Source organism: Notothenia rossii (assembly GCF_949606895.1).
Source record: "Notothenia rossii genome assembly, chromosome: 2".
Taxonomy (NCBI): Eukaryota; Metazoa; Chordata; class Actinopteri; order Perciformes; family Nototheniidae; genus Notothenia; species Notothenia rossii.
In genome coordinates this window covers 11,941,341-11,962,624 of record NC_136904.1, presented here as the reverse complement: position 1 = coordinate 11,962,624, position 21,284 = coordinate 11,941,341, and the positions used below count along the sequence as shown (strand labels likewise).

The window sequence follows — 21,284 nt, the reverse complement described above, 5'->3', positions numbered from 1 at the left end:
GGTCAATTTCAATCATGTGATGAATTTGGGCCCAGGTTGTTTTTATAGTACATTCAATGTAACATTTAGGTTCTCTCAGGGTTGTTGTTTGAAATCCCTGCACTTCTTTTGAAACTAATATTTGCTGTATTTTTCTCTCTGCTGCAGAAGCAAAGCAAGGACCGCTTTGGCTTAGAAGGCGATGAGGAGTCGACCATGCTTGAGGAATCCGTCTCCCCGAAAAAGTGAGTAGATATTTAACTAGTTAAGTGTTTTGACCTCTAAGGCTTGAAAGCAACATGGCTCAGTGGACATGAGTCATGACTCAACAACTGAAAATATGGTACAAACATTTGGGTTTTTTCAAAGAAATATCTGTAATAACTCAATCTCTCTCATGTTTTGTTCGTGACATCCAAAATACATTCCTGTCAACACTTAACTGTGCTATGTGTTTAGTGCTATCCAGCAAATGTTAGCATGCTAACATGATAAACATTATAACTGCTAAAAATGAGCCTTTTAGTGGTGTCATTGTAAGCATGTTAGCATCGATACGCTAACATTGAGCTCCAAGCAGCACTGCCTTAGAACAGCCACGAAGAATAAAGTTCTTAAAAAAGCTGTAGAAAACAAAATACTCACAGTGTGGTCTTTACAAAAGCAATAAAATGTGAATAAAACTACAGCACGAAGTACTTGCAGTAGTTTGGGATAATCCTTAGACAACCCTGCATTACATTGTTGTTACATTCCAGTGGAGGTATGATGATGGTTTGTGCTCAATAGCATCACACAAAGTTATTGCATATTATTCCATCAAAAAAACAATATCAGTCTGGGTCCCTTTTCAATTTCCTTTTCACCACCTTCCTCGACCGCACATCACACATCCATCTTCCTGAATCTAATTTCACCGCATGAACAACTCCTCAGCTGGACTTTATCCTGAGAGATAATCATTATGTGAGGACATTTTGCTGCACTGGAAAAGCAAAGGCCCTCTCTGAACATTTCCTGATTAGATGTGCATTAGCTCATTTATCCACAGTGGGCTCTCTGAAGCCCTTTTCATGTCTAGCCCCCCGATTGATAGCTTATTGCTTTCCTGCTTTAAACTGAGATCTTCTTCTGTAATCGTTAGTGTTTTTTTCTTTTTATCTGTGTTTGCGCGCAGGGCCGAAGGCAAAAGTCTTTAATACTGCAAACACATAGCAAGCGTTACACTGGAAGGCCTTATCTGAGGGAAATCAAAACAAAGCTCTGTCTTCCAGAAGGACACAGTGGGAAGACTCTACAATGTCGCTCTGCTTTGTGTTAGTGGCCCACTATCAGGAAGCGAACACAGCCAAATGCTCGGTGGTAAAAAATCCCTCCCATTGGATTTAGCTTTTAATCTTCAGTTTTGAACGTCTGTATGAGAGAAAAGCTAACGTTTTTTGGGCTGTACGGGCTCTGTTTCCATGGCCGTGTAAAGCCTAGAGAAAAATGGAACAAAATGGTGTTCCCTATACATTGAGTTGTGCTTGGCTATCTGTGACATTAAGCTAATGTGGTCCCTATTACTTTTGCAGGACTAGTTTATTTGCTGTTAGTTATTCGTATGGTTTGTTTTAGCTACTGCCTTGTCTATATGTGGTAACATGACAGAATGACTAACATGTTGAATTTTGAATACATTTAATCTTGCTACATCCAAACACCCATTTTTGTTCCTACTTTTTCACTTCATTTCAAATTTTCATCCTCATGCTTCACTGTGATTGGAACAACTTTTTGTAAAACTGTCAGACCAGTAATTTGTGGAGAGGATAATGACTAATCATCACTCCCACTGATTGATTGATTCGTCACCTCACTCCCTTTGGTGATAAATGCCTATATGAAAAACATGCTTTGAAAGTGCTCATTCTCGGATCCCTGTTACTCTACACACACAAAATATGATTCTCCTAGCTTGAGTTCAACTTTAATGAAGGTGTGATTTTTTAAATTTAAATCATTATGATTACATGTAACTTGCCAGATTTGCCCGCTTTAAGAAAACTTAGGATACATTTTCATGCTGTGTGTAATAATCTACTTAAAGGTGACGCTTCATGAAAAGCTCACTTGTTAATTCACCAAGCCTTCAGATTTGGCCACCCTTCCTACTGTATGTCCTTTTTTATATTTCTAATACTTGTACATACCCTAATTTTCTCGCAAGATATTCAGAGCAGACTGGACACTTTCTGGAGGAGAACTAAAGGAGATGTGCACTAAAATAGTGTTTCAGACAGAGGGCATATGAAACAGATAGTATACTTAAAATAATGTGTTTTTAATCATTTAAATTAAGCAAATGTGAACCAAAACTATTAGTATGAACCAAAACACTGAGAATAATATGCCCCCTTTCAGACATGACTTCTTTTGAAAACATGGTGTTTTAGGGTCAGGTGATTTTCCCTCAACATTGTAGAAGCTTTATTTACTGCCTGATTATGTGCCTGCAGGTCCACCATCCTTCAGCAGCAGTTTAATCGTGTGGGCCGAATGGAGCATGGCTCGGTGGCGCTGCCAGGGGTGATTCGCTCCGGCTCCATCGGCACAGAGTCGCTCAGCATGGGCACCATGCCGTCTGCTCAGCAGCAGATCACAATGGGTCAGATGCACCGCGGGCACATGCCACCTCTCGTAAGAGCAGCAAACTGGCACTCAGTGTGATGTGATGTCTTTTTGCTCAGTGATGAAATTGACGCTGTATGCCACTCACACACTACTAGACAGGTGTATCATCATCTTTTTTTTCCGCTACTCGTTGCTGGTTTCTGCACATGCTCCAAATAGCTTCACAAGGGTGCAATCCTCTTCTAAGCAGTCTTTTTTTTTTAAATGCCTCAAGGCTGCATTCAGTGAGAAATGAACCTGTGTGTCTTCCTGTTTGCATAGAGTTCAGCACAGCAGGCTTTAATGGGAACCATCAACACCAGTATGCAAGCTGTGCAGAAGGCCCAGATCGACCTAGGGGAGGTGGACGACCTGCCCCCACTGGGACAGGACATGGTACAGTACAGTGCACACACACTGTAACACCACGTTTTATTGTAATATATACAACTGCCTATGCAATGAAAAAAGCCATAACAGAAAATCATAGTGACAAATGGTAATAAATAATAGAGCTTTCTGCAGAATGACATCCATGTTTAGATGAATTTCAAGCATGCAAGAATAATGATGTTGTTGTGGTCTTCCTCTGTGTACCTAGGCATCCAAGGTATGGATCCAGAACAAGATGGATGAGTCGAAGCATGAGATCCACTCCCAGGTGGACGCCATCACTGCTGGAACCGCCTCTGTCGTCAATCTCACAGCTGGTGAGTGGCACTGGCATGACTCAGCAGATTTATGCGCTGCTTGTCAGCTACCAAGGCTTTGATTCACTGCAGACATCTTGATAGTAGAGCTACTTTATGTACTGTTGAAAAGCCTTTGTGGGAATTTTAGGAAGGCTTAATGAAACCAGAGTAAGAGTTAAGTCATGCTCACAGTTTTTACAAGTGCATTTGAGGAGTGCCAGATTTGAAATGATCTGGCTAATTAGAGACTAAAGCAGACCTTTCCCATCAGTCTGGTGTTCATTGACATAGTTTCAGGCTCTGTATAAAATGTTATAGGTCCCTGTTTCCTGCTGTGGTTTGGTTTATGTAGACTGGTAGATGTGTCTATTGGCTATGTGCCATTCTGAAACCCTCCAAGTTGAAATACCGTAGGTTGTTTTTTATTTTATTTTATAATATTTTCCTGCTAATATTCCTTTACTAAAATTGACTGATGTGTGTATGCTTTCTTTAATATCAGTTAATGGTAAATAGTGAATGTTAAGAAGACTCAATAATGCATTTGAATTGGTTTAAAACAAGTGTTGTTATTTTATTGATAGCCCTTATTATTCTGTCCCCTCTCCCCATACCCAGGCGATCCCACTGACACAGACTACACCGCCGTGGGCTGCGCCATCACCACCATCTCCTCCAACCTGACAGAAATGTCAAAGGGTGTGAAGCTGCTGGCTGCACTGATGGAGGATGACGTGGGCGGAGGTAATGACCTGATGAGGGCTGCCAGGACCCTCGCAGGGGCCGTGTCTGACCTGCTGAAGGCTGTGGAGCCGGCCTCTGGAGAGGTGAGCAAAGTAACACTGAGATAATGAAACCATGTCTTGTCAAAACACCACCAGTCCTATCTTGTATGGTACCAATATCTCTTTATTTAGCTTGTTAAACCAGCTGTGTAGGATTTTCCTCCCTATTTTCCCTGCCTATGATTTTTGGATATGTGACATACAGTAGATCAGGGGTGCCCAACCTGTCGATCGTGAGATGTGTCTAAAAATAGAACAACAATATTCTGTTTTATCGTTAATTTCCTATAACATAATCTTCCTGTGCCAGAATAATTCACTTGAACGCATCAAAGCTCTGTGATTGGTGTGACCCCATGTGTCGGGGCGTGGCTGGTGAGCAGTGGGCACTATTTCGCTGACGTTGTCCGTGGCAACAGCAGTGACAGTCCGCACACACACAAGACCACAATTATGGCAGAAGCAAAAAAGCCCCAAATATATAATTTTCACTCCGAGTGGGAGGATGATTCTTTTTGTATCTATTCCAATTCAAAGTCCATCTGTCTCATCTGCAATGCGAGCGTGGCTTTATCGAAGAAAGGTAATTTAAGAGCGGCATTTCAAAACAGTGCTACGAGACGGAATTCCCTCCTAATTCTGCCCTACGCTCCCAAAAGGGGAGGGGCCTGAAAGGACAGCTAAATGCACAGCCGTCCATTTTCACCAGACCCAACAACAAGAGCAAGGCTGCTACCATAGCATCTTATCGTGTCAGTCACGTTCTTGCGAAACACATGAAGTCTTTTAAAGACGGCGAAGTTGTGAAAGAAGCATTCCTGGAGGCTGCCGGCGCGCTTTTGGGGGAGAGAAAAAATAACAGTAGCATTTCAACAGCTTTTTGATATAATAAAAACTCAAGTTAGATACCGTTATTAATCAGCTGTAAGTTTGAGTTTGTTTGAACTTATTCATTATAATTATTGTACAAAATGGTATAAGAATACAAACATTAAGATCTGTTCTAACTAGTGTTGCTTGCATTCTATTTTAAAGGCATTTCTTTTTATACTCTACTAAAATGCAACAAAAAAGGGTTTGATTCTATTAATTTAGTCTTTTTTATTGCACTTTGGCAGCAGGTTCCTGTAGCTTCAGATCTGAGTTGTCTTATTAGTACGCCTAATTTATACTTTTGTAGCTTTACACTATTTTTAAATAATGGCAAAGAAAGGGTTCAGTGTCTTTTCCTTTTTTGTCCTGTGTCAAATGTGGCAGCAATGTTTCTTGAAAACATTACCCACTGCAGTATGTGACGTGTGAATAAACTCCAACTCTGTATCGACAACACTGTTGTGTAACTTCAGTTAAATACTTGTATGTGTGTAGATTAGAAAGAGGTAAGATAAAGGATCTGCAGTATTTTATGAAGTATTAATCGTACAAAGGGCAGTTTTATACAAGTAGAAGTGTGTATTTACCTGGTAGTAGGCTGTCAGTAATGGCTACGCCTCTCTATTTGGACTGGTAGATCTCGGCAGACTAGCAACTTTAAAAGTAGCTCTTGGTTAAAAAAAGGTTGGGCACCCCTGCAGTAGATTGCAGATGGTTCATGTTGAAGTCATGGCAAGTAAAGTCTGAACGACATAATAGTCAATATGACTGTAGACATTGAAATGTGAAGCGAAGACCAACAATGGCCACCATATTGAGCTTACGTCAAATGGAGAAGGCAGGGAAGGCACATAGATAGAAGGAGTAGATAATGGACAGAAAATCTAGGAAGATGTGTGGAAGTGAAGCCTGAACCTGGTTTTGAGTCCATACAGCAAGCAGACAATTCATTTGTGTTGGTTCAAATACAGATTTTGTCTGTGTATTTGACACCACACAATGTTTTTTTCTTTCCAAATTGATAACCTAAAAAGTGAATCTAATTTGCCATGGATCAGCTCTGCTCCGACACAATTTATCATCTCTTAATAAAGCAGTGTCTCTTCTGTTCCTCCATACTAAATCTAATTATATTAACACCCTCTGATGCCGGCCGGCTGCTGCTAACTGAATTGTTCAGGTCGGTCTTAATAAAAGATCTCAGACTGAGGCTAGGCTGAATGGCAGGGCATTTCATGCTTTTGTGAAAGCAGAACTTACTTTAAAAAGTAAAAGACACTTTGTGCTAATGTTGTTTCCGTCTACATTTTACTGTAATGCTCTCACTGAAGCCTATTAGGAGTGTGTTGTTGAGGCAGTATCATTCAGAAGTTAATGTACTGTACAGTTGTTGGCTGGTAATCTGCATAATGTTCATCTAGTTTTGGGACAACGCTGATCTTTATACATTCCTGCATTATGCATGCGGGCAGTTGGAAAGATTACGTGAAGCCTGAAGTAAACTTTGGTGTATGTGTTTTTATTTAAAGGATCCCCAGTAGCTGACGCCATGGCAATAAGCTAATCTTCCTACACGTATCAGAGAATACATCATCATAAAGCCAGTCAACACTGTATATACATTCAAGTAGAAGCTGGAACGCAGTCAGTCTCCTGCATGCCAATAGATGATTATGCGCATATTTTTCAAAGGTTGATTTGTTTATTATAAGGTGTATTATTATTATTATTATTTGTGTTTGTATCGACTCTGCACATTTCTTTCAACACCTTAGTCTCCAGACAGACTAACACCATATAAGTGTTACCAGCAGATATGGTGCTGTTTTTGCAGTACACTAGCAATATGATACATTTCTTTGTGTTAAAATCAATATCAAAGTGTTAAGCAATGTGTAGAATGCATCACTATGGTGGCAATGATTTTGTTTCAGATGCATGCAGCACAGTTAAACACATTAGAGGTTACTTGGAAGCTATATTTCTCAGATGCAAGATGATGCAGTTTCCAACCAGGCGTCCAAATGCAGTTTCACATCCTGATGGTTTTCTCTGTGTGTGTGTGTGTGTGTGTGTGTGTGTGTGTGTGTGTGTGTGTGTGTGTGTGTGTGTGTGTGTGTGTTTGCAGCCCAGACAGACTGTGCTCACAGCAGCCGGCAGCATCGGCCAGGCCAGCGGAGACCTCCTGCGCCAAATTGGAGAGAGCGAGATGGACGAGAGGTTCCAGGTAACCCCCCCCCCCCCCAATCCATTTATCATCATCACCGTCTGTGTAATATCTAAAGAAAACTCACTCCTCTGGAACTCTGTTAATCAAAAACACATTGTATCCAGGGGAATACAGAGAGGATATTATGTTTTTAGTTTGAATTGAATGCTATTCTAGCTGCCAGGCCTGTGTTTTTCTTTCATGTAGCTCATACTTGGCTGAATCACGATTGTTATTGTAATGCAATGTTTGCCGAGGTTATGCATGGATCAGATCAACACAGCCTTTCTTACAGCCTGCCTGTCACCACGTTGTGTTGTTCTTGATGGCTCCCTTTTACAAGTTAAATATATAATATTCATTAAGCAAAAGAGCATCGCTTTTCCTGCTAAACATAAATTAGATTGCACTTAGATGTCATTTCATTTTCCACCCCCTCTCTTTTAGCGCAATTATGCACAACTATAGACACAATCCTTTGTCACAGACACAGAGCTCAAATTGTTAACCTTTCTCTTCACTTGTCATAATAGGTATCATTTGTTCATTAGAAAGGGATAAATATGTTTAAGGACAGACATGTATATCTTACTGATGAGAGTTTTTTTCTTATTTCTTCTTTGAAACCCGTTGTTGTAGGACATCCTGATGAATCTGGCCAAAGCAGTGGCCAACGCTGCAGCCATGATGGTGCTGAAAGCCAAGAACGTGGCACAGGTAGCGGACGACGCCGTGCTCCAGAACCGGGTCATAGCTGCTGCCACTCAGTGTGCGCTGTCCACCTCCCAGCTGGTGGCTTGTGCCAAGGTACAGACATCTGTTGGACTCACAGATTTCATCTTGACATTTGAGAGTAATGGTGCTAAATTATCATATCAGTTTTTGTGTGACATGCACTCTTTTTGCAAAAAGTTAATTTAGTAGATGGTCATGCTTATTTTTGTTGGTGGTGTGATGTTTCCCAACTTTGCAGTGGTGTCCCTTGGGAACCTGACAACACCTCCCCATTTGTTGATTTATTTTCTCTAATAAGTAGACCGTGCAGCACGGTTTGGTAAATAGAGATTTCTGTAATAAATAAATAACCTCAAATGTATCCACAGCTAGAAAATATTTTTGGTGCATCATTATATCATGAATCAACAAGGCACCGTTAAATATCCTACGCCAGCATCATATTCGCACATCTTTTATTTAACAAGCCACATGCCTCTAATTAGTTGAAATGCCCTCCTGGCTCCAAATCTGAATTGTTGCTTTTACTAAACAAACCCTCACCTTTCTGCTTGATCCTGTGATGAGAACCATCTGCTGAATCGCTTTCAAATTGTACTTTACTTTTCTGTTTCCTATGCTGTCTGTGAAATGTTAATATTGTTAACCAGTATTCGTAGTCGGAATGTATGAAGGAGATTACCTGTACCATTTAGATGTATAAACTGGAGAAACATGTTCGATTTTTCACATATTCCTAACTTTTGCACGACTATATAAAGCCATGTTTTTCTCTTTTTTGCATGAAATATCAATGGAGATGGAAAATATGTGTTTACTTTGTCCTCACCTGCTTCACCATTAGAATTGTTTACGCTTCCTTATCCTTCTTGTAGGTGGTGAGTCCCACCATCAGTTCACCGGTTTGCCAGGAGCAGTTAATCGAAGCCGGGAAGCTGGTGGATCGCTCGGTGGAAAGCTGCGTCCAGGCCTGCCTCTCAGCCACAGAAGATGGCGAGCTCCTCAAACAGGTCAGCGTGATTTAAAATATCTATTTATGTATAATTGTTTGTTTCGTCTCAAAAGATAACAAGACAAATAACAGGTTTGATACGGAACACATGAGTTGACTGGTTTCCTAGAATAATGATCCTCAAGCTTTTTTTATTTATTTATTCACGCAACAGCCTGGATGTTTTTTAAATTCAGTTTAGCACCCGGCTTAAGAAGCAATGAGGATAATGAATCCAGTGTGCTTCTCCCCCAGCCTCATCGAATAAGAAGCAGGGCATAATGCAGCTTAAGGAGCGCAGCACTAACGTTAATGATGTGCTTCTCCTGTGTTGAAGGTGAGCGCAGCGGCCAGCGTGGTGAGTCAGGCGCTGGGAGATCTCCTGCAGCATGTTCGCCAGTACACCGCCAGGGGAGAGCCAATCGGGCGCTACGACCAGGCCACGGACACCATCATGACCGTCACTGAGAACATCTTCAGCTCCATGGGAGACGCAGGTGAGTCCAAAAGAGGATGATGCTCCGAGTATCATTATCTCAGAAAGCTGAGATAATAAAGAAATTCAATTTGTTCATTAACATTCAGCCATTTACGGCCCTTTTTCCAATATACTCAATGTTATTTAACACTAACAAGACTGAAATATGTTTAAATGAAGCAATTGTGTATGAGATTATTCAGTTATTAGTGGCACTTAAGGTTAAAAAAAACGGTCAATAATTGCCCTTGAAATGAAGATGAATTTTTGATTTGAAAAGCTTTTAAGCTGTCCCTAGCAGGGAGGTAAAAACCAGAGCCAGCTACTTTCAGTGAGACTTAACTTTTTATTAGCCACACTAGCCGCATGGCTCTAGTGATGGCAATGTCTTTCACCACTCAGTCCACCACTCTGGACTGAGTGATGGCAATGTCTTTCACCACTCAGTCCACCACTCTGGACTGAAATGTCTCCACAACTGTTGTATGGATTCCCATGACATGTTTTACAGACATTCATGGTGACAAGAGGATGACGCCTAATGATATTGGTGAGCCTCTGACTCTTCCGCTAGCGCCACCATGAGGCTGACATTTTAAGCTTGAAATGACTAGGCAACTAATGGCTGGATTGCGATTACAATTTGCTACACATAGTTGTGTCCCCCCAAGGGTAAATCTCCCTTATCTTTTTATCTAGAGCAATGATCAGCTCATAAATTGAATTTGTCAAACACCTCATTTATGGTCAGATAGCTGAAAACATACATATAATATCGTCAGCCTCAGGTTGGCGTGTTATGTAAGTACTAATTACCAGATGTCAGCATGCTAATATGCTACACTAATTCAGTGAACATATCTGAAATGATACCCGATTATACATTGGCACTTTTCTGTTTTTAGCATGTTAGCATTGTAATTGTGAGCATGTTAGCATGCTGATATTAGCATTTAGCTCAAATCGCTGCTTTGCCTAAGTACAGCCCCTTGAAGCGCTGCAGACTCTTAATCGTGTTGATAATACAATTGTGCGATAAAAAAGGATAAAATGCTTTTATAGAAATATTGATAACTTGGTTAGAAATCAAGGAACTATGAATACAAAATGAAAGGTATGGTTTGAAGGCTCAGTATTGATTGCAGTGTTTTTTGTTTCAAATGCAAGCTCTCTTTTCTCTCAAGTGTTTCGTCATACTGTAGTTGCATTTTACAGATTTTGTGAACAAAACTTGAAAGTGCAACCCATTTAAAGAGTTTTCAAATGAGCATGGCAACATTTTGGCTTCTGTCATGCTTTTGAAATTAAGTCAAATAAAGCATATTGGATCCTTTTTTAGCCAAATATCTTGTTTTATATGGGTAATGAAAAAGTACACAAAGTTCAGCCAGAAAACTTGCTTTCCACAGCTTTTAAAGTTCGGGCTTTCTGAGTCTTACTGTGTGTCTGTGCCTTATCCCGTCTTCTCCTCAGAGAGAATTGGCATGATGTGGGTGTAAATGGACTGCTGTCAGCACTGGGGAAGCCAAAGAGAAAAAGCTGACAGTGATGTTTATAAGACTGACAGGAGAAAGACAGGTGGATTGAAAGAGATTCACAGAGAATGTCCCGGGTTAGCGGTCAGCTTAGACGAACTGATGGGTTTGATGGACAAGGGAAATTGCTGTTTCCTCGGCTGTGGCCTGAATACGTGCAGCTATCTGGCAAATACCGCCTTTGAACCGGTGTCAAATATGTCAGGTTATGTCTCCCCTTCAGTAAAAACAGAGTAAATCCTTTTGTAGTGGAGTTTTGGCAAAACATGTCATGCATCCATGGCCAGGCCTGCTTTGCCAGGGAGAATATCGACAGCAGTTCTTTCATTTTCCTTTCTCTCTTTTCTCTTTTGTCTGATTCTAAGAATATTTTCAGAGGGAATCGAAAACACCAGGGCTGGTTGAACAGTTGCTTTTAATTGTGTCTTCACAAGTCAGCTGCAGGTGTTACAGCGTTATGCACACCTGATCAGGGAGCGAAGTACACTTGTGCTAGACATTCAGACGCACACAAATTGTATTTCTTTTGTATTACGTTTTCTCCCTCAAGGTTCTTTTTTTTATGCTGACATTAAACATTTTCGCTTCAAAAGCTTGTTTATATCTTCTGACCTGCTGTGAGTGAACTTACTATGAGTATTTTTAACGAGTAAGCCTTGAATTTCTCTTACTGAATCAAACTGAAATGGTGTCAAATTATACATCAATGCAGTTTGTTTAAATATTTATCTGCTCTGTTAAGATTTGCCCGTATTGCATCATTATCCGCAACCTGCATAAGAATACTACGGAGCCCCCTTGGGGACATGGAGAAGAAAAAAATAAGAATAATGCGAGATCTCGCAAAACTTTTCGTTTAGCTCAATGTACTTCCTGGTCAGTTCGGCTGCTACGGCAACACAGAAACCACAACAATGGAGCGGTTCATCGATTTTACTTTGAGCTTGGCCTTAAATATAAAGATATAACATCAGTGCTTGGCAATAGGCACAGGTTTCACATGTGAAAGACAGTGAAAGTCACCTCAAGAGAACACTCAGAGCGAGGGGACATGCACGTCCCTCTGAGCTGAGTTATTGACAGATTTGAATTTCGCGGATCAATAACTCATGAACATAACGTTGTAAAAATACAAACAACATGACTTTACAATCATAGCAAGATAGACAACGAGCTACAGAGTCGTTTTGATCAGAACAGTTTGATACGCGCCGTCATCCGAGCTAAACATCAAGAATTGGTCACAATCTGCAGCTGGAGGAGGGAGAGGAGTGCTTAGGGACCGTCTGCAAACTGCAACGGGGTTTTGAGAGATCTCGCAAAACATTTTTCTTCTTTTTTTGTTCAAACATTTATTTTGTTCTTCTCCATGTCCCCTAGGGGCTCCGTAGAATACAGTTGTTTTTATCTATGTAGTTAAAACATTTGTATCCTTTCCCGTCCAAATTATTCATCACAATTAAATCAGGAGGATTTTCAGAAAGGATAGAGCCAGGCAGTTGCATTAAACCAGTGTTAACACTCTCAATCTCTTATTAGTACGACTCATCCATTAATCCACTTCTCTAATATTTCTCATCTCTCTCCCCCCCCTCCCCTCGCCTCCAAACCACCTCTGTCCTCTCTCATCCCGTCTCAGGAGAGATGGTGCGTCAGGCGCGGGTCTTGGCTCAGGCCACCTCGGACCTGGTGAACGCCATGAGGTCTGACGCTGAGGCAGAGGTGGACGTGGACAACTCTAAGAAGTTACTGGCAGCTGCTAAACTGCTCGCCGACGCCACCGCAAGGATGGTAGAGGCAGCGAAGGTAAGCTTATACGTATATATTTTGGAAAAGTATCTCAACTTTTGTCAACAGAGAGAAGTAAGTTTACTGAGTGTATATTAAAAAGGCCATGCATAATTCATCACGATCTTCCACTTTGAGAAATCTTTGGGTGAATCCATTAGGGAAAGGTTTTGGTTTTAATCACAGCAGTGTTTTTATTTTTGAAGACCAGATGGAAAATCTATATGGCTGAGTTTTATTCTCTCGCACAGGGTGACCTTTTCACTGACAGCAGAGTGGACAGGAGCTGGGCCAGAGGCACCAGAGTATAGTGTGTGTGCAAGAAAGAAAAATGACAGTTAAAGAAGTCATTCTGCTTTGTATTGCTAAGATGCTGTTTCATCAATGAAAAATGTTATGATATAAAAGAAAATAATGTGGCATGGGCTGATTTTTTTTATTCTGGAAAACCCCAAATTCCAAGGTGTGTTTCAAAAGGTTTAACGTGGTCATCTCCCAATGGCTTTTGGACTGTAATGTCACATCTGCAAACCTGTTCACATCAATCCACGGACATTGAACACTTTTCCCCTTTCTTATAAGATTAGTCCCAGCTGTTAATTGCAAAAAGTGTTGTCATCCAGCTCAATTACCTCCAACAAGTTGGCTATATGTATTGCTTGTTTTGACTGTCCGCAGGATCATAAAAAAAAGACTAGCCTCGACGTTATGAAACTTGCTGGAAAGATGTAGCAGCATGGACAAAGGAAGAAGCCACTAACATCGTTTTAGAGTGGATCGCTAATCACTTTCTTGTTATTTGTACTGCATTTATGTGTTGTCAAATTAAACAGTCAAATTGTTTCGTGACTGACTGAGAAGATTCAGGCCCCCTCAAGTCAGAACAACAACGACACAGCTCTGAACGTGTTATAAAAAGCTCTGAGCAATAAAGTACATCACTTCTTCTTTGTAACGTTATTGTTTTATTAAAAAAAATATTTAAAAGTAATGAGCACATGTTGAACAAACAACGATAACATAAACGGTCTAAGGAGCACTTGAATGCACCCTTCTGCGTTTTCGGAGTGCATTTCTAGTTATTCAATTATTTACTCTTTTTGGAGCAGCTGCGGGATATGTCTCAGGTATCCCTTTCAGATACTGAGTAAGATAGTTTGTTTTTTAAATGGGTCAACCCTTGTGGCATTTGCAACATTCCCAACCTGGGTTAAATGCAAAGTTTGGTTTTGTTCCTAAAGTATAAATGTCTTAGAATTAATATTAGGTAATTTGCTAAGCCACAATGTGTACTCTCTTTAATCTCAAATATACATGACTGTGTTTTTGAACTCTAAGTTGTAGCGTTTAATAAGATGTGATAATTAAACAACTATTATTTTGCTGGCCCGATGCACCATATTAAATATATTGTGTTAACATGGATACAGTTTTAATTAATAAGAACTGAACAAACCCGTTTAGCACATGAAATGTTTGCTCAGCCTCGTTTAATCCTCTGGTTTAATAACAAAGTAGCAATGGTTGTGTATTGCCAGAAACAAGCCTATGGAGACAAACAAAACAAAATGATAGGTTAAAATCTGAATATCCATTTAAATGTCCCGTCCAGTTCTGTTCACACCTAAGGTTTCCATCGTAACATGACTAAGAGTTCGGAGACATCCAACTCTTTCTTCCCCGACTGCTAAAGGGCAAACTTAGATTTGCCGTCCCTTCTTCTTCTATCCAAGCCATTTATCTGCTAACTCTCCACATCAGTCTCATTATCTGTCTGCAGAATCACACACTGATATGAATAACTCTCCATTTCCAGCATGAAAATTAAATGACGCCCTCCAGCTGGTTTGATGGTTGAGTTTGATGCCAGACTTATCACAGTCACAGCTGTACACGTATCTGTATCTATGGAGAATTACACTTAAACCCGTTGTTTCCTTGGTAACTGATCGATCTTTGGTCTGTAAGTTTTACAGCCCACCTTTTGTGCTTGTTTTGTTTTTAAAGCCCATGTCAGGTTTTAGCAAGTCCCTTTATTGTACATGCATGTTATCAGTGTACACCAGACCGTGCTTTTTGAAGGCTAGTTCCCCATTATGAATTACTGAGTGTGCTATCTTGCTACTTCCTCTTGAAATCAGCACTTTTTAAATAATTATGCAAATTGGTTTCTAACATCGGTGTCAGCACTTGCCAAAAGGGAAATGACAGCTGCAGACAATGATTTGAGTCACATTTTGCTGTGATTAATGCAAATTCAAAGGATGAAACAAAACATGTTCCACCCACGAAATTATTAGAAAGTAACACCAAAAGCCTTTTCCTGTTTGTCGCCCTTTTTCATAGTGACATCTGCCAAATTACCTTAATGGCATAGCTTTAAAAAGCATGGACACTCTCCTCTCTGTGTAGCCGCAGTAGAATATACCCGGCTCCCAATTAATTAACCTAATTGATGCAGGCTTAGCTGTCTGTCTCTCTAACAGCAGGAGACACGGAGGTGCTGATTGATATTGGTCTCCACTGAACCCAGTTAATTTGCACCGCTGGATTCATAAACAGAAAGATAAAAAGAGCTGCTTGTTAATATAAATATGACATTTACCCTTCAACAAACAGGTGATGGAGGCAAGCTGCAGCTCAGTTTGAGATTTAAATCTGCATCATTTTTCTGTGTGTAGCAATGAGCGCTAGCATGTTATCAGGAAGGAGAATGCTTTAAAGATCAAGGCTTTACGATCTGTTTATGCTACAATGTGGATCTGATACCAGCTGTTTTCCAGTCCTGCTCACCTGTTGTGGGTTTGCTGATCCGTGTGTGTGTGTGTGTGTGTGTGTGTGTGTGTGTGTGTGTGTGTGTGTGTGTGTGTGTGTGTGTGTGTGTGTGTGTGTGTGTGTGTGTGTGTGTGTGTGTGTGTGTGTGTGTGTGTGTGTGTGTGTGTGTGTGTGTGTGTGTGTGTGTGTGTGTGTGTGTGTGTGTGTGTGTGTGTGTGTGTGTGTGTGTGTGTGTGTGTGTGTGTGTGTGTGTGTGTGTGTGTGTGTGTGTGTGTGTGTGTGTGTGTGTGTGTGTGTGTGTGTGTGTTCTCAGGGCGCGGCGGCGTACCCAGAGAATGAGGACCAGCAGCAAAGACTGAGGGAGGCTGCAGAGGGTCTGCGAGTGGCCACCAACGCTGCTGCTCAGAATGCCATCAAGAAGAAACTCATCAACAGACTGGAGGTCAGTGATGCCATCTTGAATTGTATCACTCTTCAAAATAAATGGCTACTTCAGGAAGATGAGGGCTGAATTTATATAAAATAAAACTGGTTGTTTGTGTGTATCTGCAGGATGTGGGGACGTTGTATAAGCCTGTTGTCACTTCTTATTATTTTTTGATTGCCTGGATTTTATGCAGTCTTATGTGCGTAAAAAGACATGACATTTAAAAAAGACCAATCCTAAATGTCACCGTCTCGATAAAGCACCGAGTGTTGCCCCCACTTGGCACCAAAGTTCAGCCAGCTTTAGATGTTGATTTCACCAGCAAGTCTTTCAACAATATTGAAAGGTTTTAGACAGATTAAGGTGTGTTGTAACTCATTGTAAATAGTCCTGAAATAGGAACAGCAGTAATCATTTATTAAGTGGATCAGGGGAGTGGGGTAGTGTTGTTTGACTCATGTCTCAATTTGACTTCAAACTAAAATATCAACTCATTCAAAGGGTTGATGAATTTCAAGGCATTTGACAAGTCTTTTGTCTTTTTATAGTTTATGGTAGGGCTGCTCGATTATGGAAAAAATCATAATCTGGATTATTTGGGTCAATAATTGATATCACGATTATTAAAAACGATTATCCATTTACTTTGAAAGCATCCATTTGTTGAGAAAAAAATTGAACAGTATGTTTTTAACAGTTGATTACCTTGAACTTTAAGTATAATTCAACTGAAAAACCAATACAAAAAAAATTAATAAAAAAGAAAAAATTGTTTTATTTCTATTACGTTGTTTTCGTAATCGTTGCAAGCCAAAATCAGAATTGCGATTAAAATATGATTAATTGAGCCGCCCTAGTTTATGGTGTGCCATTACAAATACTTGTCTTAATGATATTAGTCTACACAATAATTAATGTATTAGTTTTGTAAATATATTTTTGAAATAAGTGTAAGAACTTAAATTGAACTTGCTTTATGCTGTATACACACTACAAAGCAGAGCAGCATTGCATTGGTTAATAATTATTGTTCATGTAGCCAACAACTAGAAACAAAGTCATGTAGATAAACACCAGGAGTTGTTTGTAAGTCCATCATAGCATAAACTCCACAGGAGATTCTTTGAACATCCAGATTGAAAAACTCAAATGTGACTTTAGAAGTCTTTACTGTTTAACCTTGTTTTTTACATATGGAATATTTTATGAGTCTTTGTATTCCTCAGAATGCTGCCAAGCAAGCAGCCGCTGCAGCCACGCAGACCATCGCTGCGGCTCAGAACGCTGCCGCCTCCAACAAGAACACGTCTGCTCACCAGCAGCTGGTGCAGAGCTGCAAGGTGAGGACAGAAGAGTCCTAAAATTAAGACTTTGAAAAGAGAATGCAATGTGCATACTGTGAACATTGCTTGCTTTATGATTTCTATAAAATAATTTTAGAGAAATGTTAAGCTGCACTGTAAAATCTCTATTTTTGACAGAACTTACATGAAGCCTGTGTATTTGCACGTGTGTTTTTGAATAGGCAGTGGCAGACCACATCCCCCAACTTGTCCAGGGGGTGCGCGGCAGTCAGGCCAAACCGGAGGACCGCAGTGCACAGCTGGCACTCATCATTGCAAGCCAAAACTTTTTACAGGTGCAGTACACACCTACACACTCGTATACAGAGACACATACACTGTTGCATCACCATTTCTCTCCTCTGCTGGAGAGGAGCTTGTTAAAGCGTTATGTCCACATACTCAATTTAAGTAGTTTCAGTCCTAGATTAGGAACCAGGCTACACAGAGTAAAAATAGTGCTCCTGTCATGTGGGGATCCTTTGAAAATAGGCCTGTAACCTCTTTTTGGAGTAAGCAGGCAGTTAAAGGAGCAGCGGTGTGGTGAGATAATGTGTTTTAAAGCCCCAGTCCCACTTTTATAGCTGATGGATGAGCGTTGGGTCTCCACATATACCAACACATCATTTAACTTTGTTCCTCTCTGTTGCTCAGAGCCACTTTTCATTGTTTAGGTAGTTACTAAATCCTCTAAGGAAAAATATAGTTTTTATTGAAGATTTTAAGTATTATTTTCCTTTTCCCCTCTGCAGCCTGGTAGTAAGATGGTGACCTCGGCCAAGTCATCCGTTCCCACGGTGACGGATCAGGCTGCAGCAATGCAACTGGGCCAGTGTGCCAAGAACCTGGCCACCTGCCTGGCTGAGCTGAGGACGTCTGCACAGAAGGTAGAGCACAGACACTCAGGCATAACGGGCTGTTAGTGCATGCAGGAAGTCACTGTATTTTACATCAATCAATCAATCAATGTTTATTTATATAGCCCAATATCACAAATGTTACATTTGTCTCAGTGGACTTCACAGTTTGTACAGAATATCAGTATGACAATACGACACCCTCTGTCCTTGGACCCTCACATCGTACAAGGAAAAACTTCCAGAGAAAACCCACAGTTTAAAGGGAAAAATGGGAGAAACCTCAGGGAGAGCAACAGAGGAGGGATCCCTCTCCCAGGACGGACAGACGTGCAATAGATGCCGTGTATAAATTGAAAAGATAATACATTTGCAACATAGGTAGTCCAAATGTTTGGAAATGCATGTGTGTATATGTGTATACATGCAAATACATCATTCCAGAGATACTATGTGTCGTTCCGTGGGCAAAGATATTATCAAAATGTAATTGTATTTAACGCCTAGTCCATATCACATACACTGAAGTGTATATATTGCTGTATTAAAAGCTTCGTAATTGTAAGTCACATCAGTTTACCTGTAGTTCAATGCAATATCCTCAAGTGTATGTTTTCTGTACCTGAAATTTGCATTTAAAACTAGCTGAAAAGTACCAAAAGAAAAATATATTTTTAAAGGATCACTCTTTGCAAAACACAAGTAGTAACCCATGTTAGTACACAATTGCGAGTGACTTCCTTTATTACAAATCTAGGCTCATGAAGCGTGCGGCCCCATGGAGATCGACTCTGCGCTCACTGCCATCCAGACCCTGAGGAGCGAGCTGCAGGACGCCATGCAGGCGGCCATGAACGCCCAACTGAAGCCACTGCCTGGAGAATCAGTAAGACACGTTGTTTAATAGACCTGTGACATTGATTCAATCTTCCAACCCGACATGAAAAACGGCAGTTGCATTGAGTTCAAACCAGTTATACAAAAGATATTGACCACCAGCACTCACTCCTGAAGCAGGGTCTAACAGTTTTGTGACACGGCATGATATTGAATTGCTTACATTCACATTGTCCTCTGCTTTAGTTGGAGAAGTGTGCTCAGGATCTGGGCAGCACCTCTAAGTCGGTGGGGTCCTCCATGGCTCAGCTGCTCACCTGTGCTGCTCAAGGGAATGAACACTACACAGGTTGGTACTGCTGATATACTGATTCTTTGGCAATAAGTAAACATCTACCAAGGAGCAGAGGTCAATGTAATCTAGTTTTCAGATAAACATATTTCTTTATATTTAGGTCACATGATGTTTGCTGTGAACATACCCGAACAGCCCCCATGTGCATTGCTCTTACTTTAATGCGCTTCATCTGCTTCTCTGCGACAAACAGTTTTCAGAATTGATATTATTCTTTTCATACCATCACACTGTTCAACAATCTTCTTTCTCATGTTCACATGACTCTAAATATGATTGAGTAATCCAATTACCAATTAATCCAATTAATAAAAATACTGTCTGTTGCACTGAGATCACCTAGTGCTCTAAATACAGTAAGCTGCTTTGTGTGATGCAGTAAGATACTTTTTAAACGTACCAAAGCTTGCTATTTTGGTTCTCATGAGTTGTAAAATCTTTTTTTAAGACTTGTCATCACACCTTTTAGTGTTATTGGTTGAATTACAGCAAATAGATCCTGATTAGAAAGCTCCTGGAACATGCTTTATGTTTATTAAGTAATCTTGTTAAGTGCTGCATATCATTTATCTTAATTCCATTTGTTGTATCCCATCCCACTGATGTGTTGTAAATTAAATGTCAAATGTTGATTCCTGCCTTCGCGGCAAACGGCCTCTTGAACCAAATTATTATTTGTCTAATTTTCTTGTTGTACGGTCAGAGAAAATCCCCTACACGCAGATACAATGTTAGTTTTTAAGAGATTTTGAAATGAGTATTTGTTAATGACATTATCTCATCATAAAATGATCTCTGAGATACGTTCTGATAATAGTTGTTGCTTTTCCATCTGAACTCTCTGTTTCCTCTGATCCAATGTGCAGGAGTAGCAGCCAGGGAGACGGCTCAGGCCCTGAGGACCCTCGCCCAGGCGGCCCGGGGCGTCGCTGCCTCCACCTCAGACCCTCATGCTGCGGCCGCCATGCTGGACTCTGCTCAGGATGTTATGGAGGGCTCGGCGCTTCTCATTCATGAAGCCAAGCAGGCGCTCATTTCCCCCGGAGACGCTGAGAGTCAGCAAAGGCTGGCACAGGTGAGATGGTTCAGGATCAACGCAGGTATAGAGTCTGGTCTTTCCTTTGAAACAGGCTGGAAGGCTCTGTCCTTTATTTATTTCTATAGTGCTTGTGCCCTAAAGCAAACACAATCAAATATCACTGCAAAGACAGAATGCAGGTTGTCAAAAACTAAAATATATTCGAAAACTTGTGAGTCCATGACAGCGTGGTGTTCAAGCAATGATTAACTTGTTATTGATCTGTCATTCTTCACTAAATCTAACCTCAGCCTTCTGCCAGTCTGTAATTCAGGTCATAATTTTCACTATGTTGTTTTACACAAGTTGATTAATTTAATTAACGACCCACTTCACTTTAATCAGAACTCTAGTATGAGTCTGTATTTGGACTGAATCAGACTGTTTTTTAATTAACTGAAAATGTTTACATAATGCATTGAATGTTCTGTGTTATACATGGAAATGATTGATCAACATTAAAGTCAAGTCAGTTATTTTGGCCTCCATCAGTCAATACGTTGAACAAAAAATGTTGTTATGTATAAAATCTGAGCCAGATGAAAGTCGCCATCTGCTTATAAATACATGAAAGTGAACACCTGTCAAATACAGCAGGGGACTCGTATAATAAACCTGGTGTATTTTGGCTATTTATGTCTGGTCCGCCACATATTTTCTAGTTTCTAAAAAGCGAGAGCAAACAGAAATGAGGCTGTTTTTGTTTGATCTTGAAACAGCACTCTCATGAAATACTACTTATGTAAGATTAATTTAAGAAGCCTGTGCTTCCTCTTTGCTTCAACTGTTGTCATGTGCTTCTGTTTTAGCCTCTGTGATGTGTTGGCAAAAGGATACACACATAAACCCCCCCCCCCCCCCCCCCCCTCCATACACACACATTTGTTGATTTTTC

General features: G+C 40.5%; 1 protein-coding gene across 2 annotated transcripts in view; it reads left to right on the top strand.

Annotated features, from left to right (window-relative positions):
* LOC307028368 (talin-2) overlaps positions 1–21,284 on the top strand; it is a 97,520-nt gene that overhangs the window by 52,115 nt on the left and 24,121 nt on the right. Inside the window, exons 13-30 of one of the 2 annotated variants that reach the window (XM_079663321.1) lie at positions 148–224; positions 2,478–2,658; positions 2,914–3,027; positions 3,233–3,341; positions 3,942–4,150; positions 7,110–7,208; positions 7,830–7,997; positions 8,801–8,935; positions 9,254–9,413; positions 9,906–9,944; positions 12,569–12,735; positions 15,806–15,934; positions 17,146–17,259; positions 17,445–17,558; positions 18,015–18,149; positions 18,877–19,005; positions 19,203–19,305; positions 20,178–20,386. In XM_079663321.1, the coding sequence (XP_079519447.1) occupies positions 148–224; positions 2,478–2,658; positions 2,914–3,027; positions 3,233–3,341; positions 3,942–4,150; positions 7,110–7,208; positions 7,830–7,997; positions 8,801–8,935; positions 9,254–9,413; positions 9,906–9,944; positions 12,569–12,735; positions 15,806–15,934; positions 17,146–17,259; positions 17,445–17,558; positions 18,015–18,149; positions 18,877–19,005; positions 19,203–19,305; positions 20,178–20,386 (2,391 nt within the window). The remainder of the gene's footprint in view (positions 1–147; positions 225–2,477; positions 2,659–2,913; positions 3,028–3,232; positions 3,342–3,941; positions 4,151–7,109; positions 7,209–7,829; positions 7,998–8,800; positions 8,936–9,253; positions 9,414–9,905; positions 9,945–12,568; positions 12,736–15,805; positions 15,935–17,145; positions 17,260–17,444; positions 17,559–18,014; positions 18,150–18,876; positions 19,006–19,202; positions 19,306–20,177; positions 20,387–21,284) is intronic. The other variant, XM_079663322.1, reaches the window with a different exon arrangement.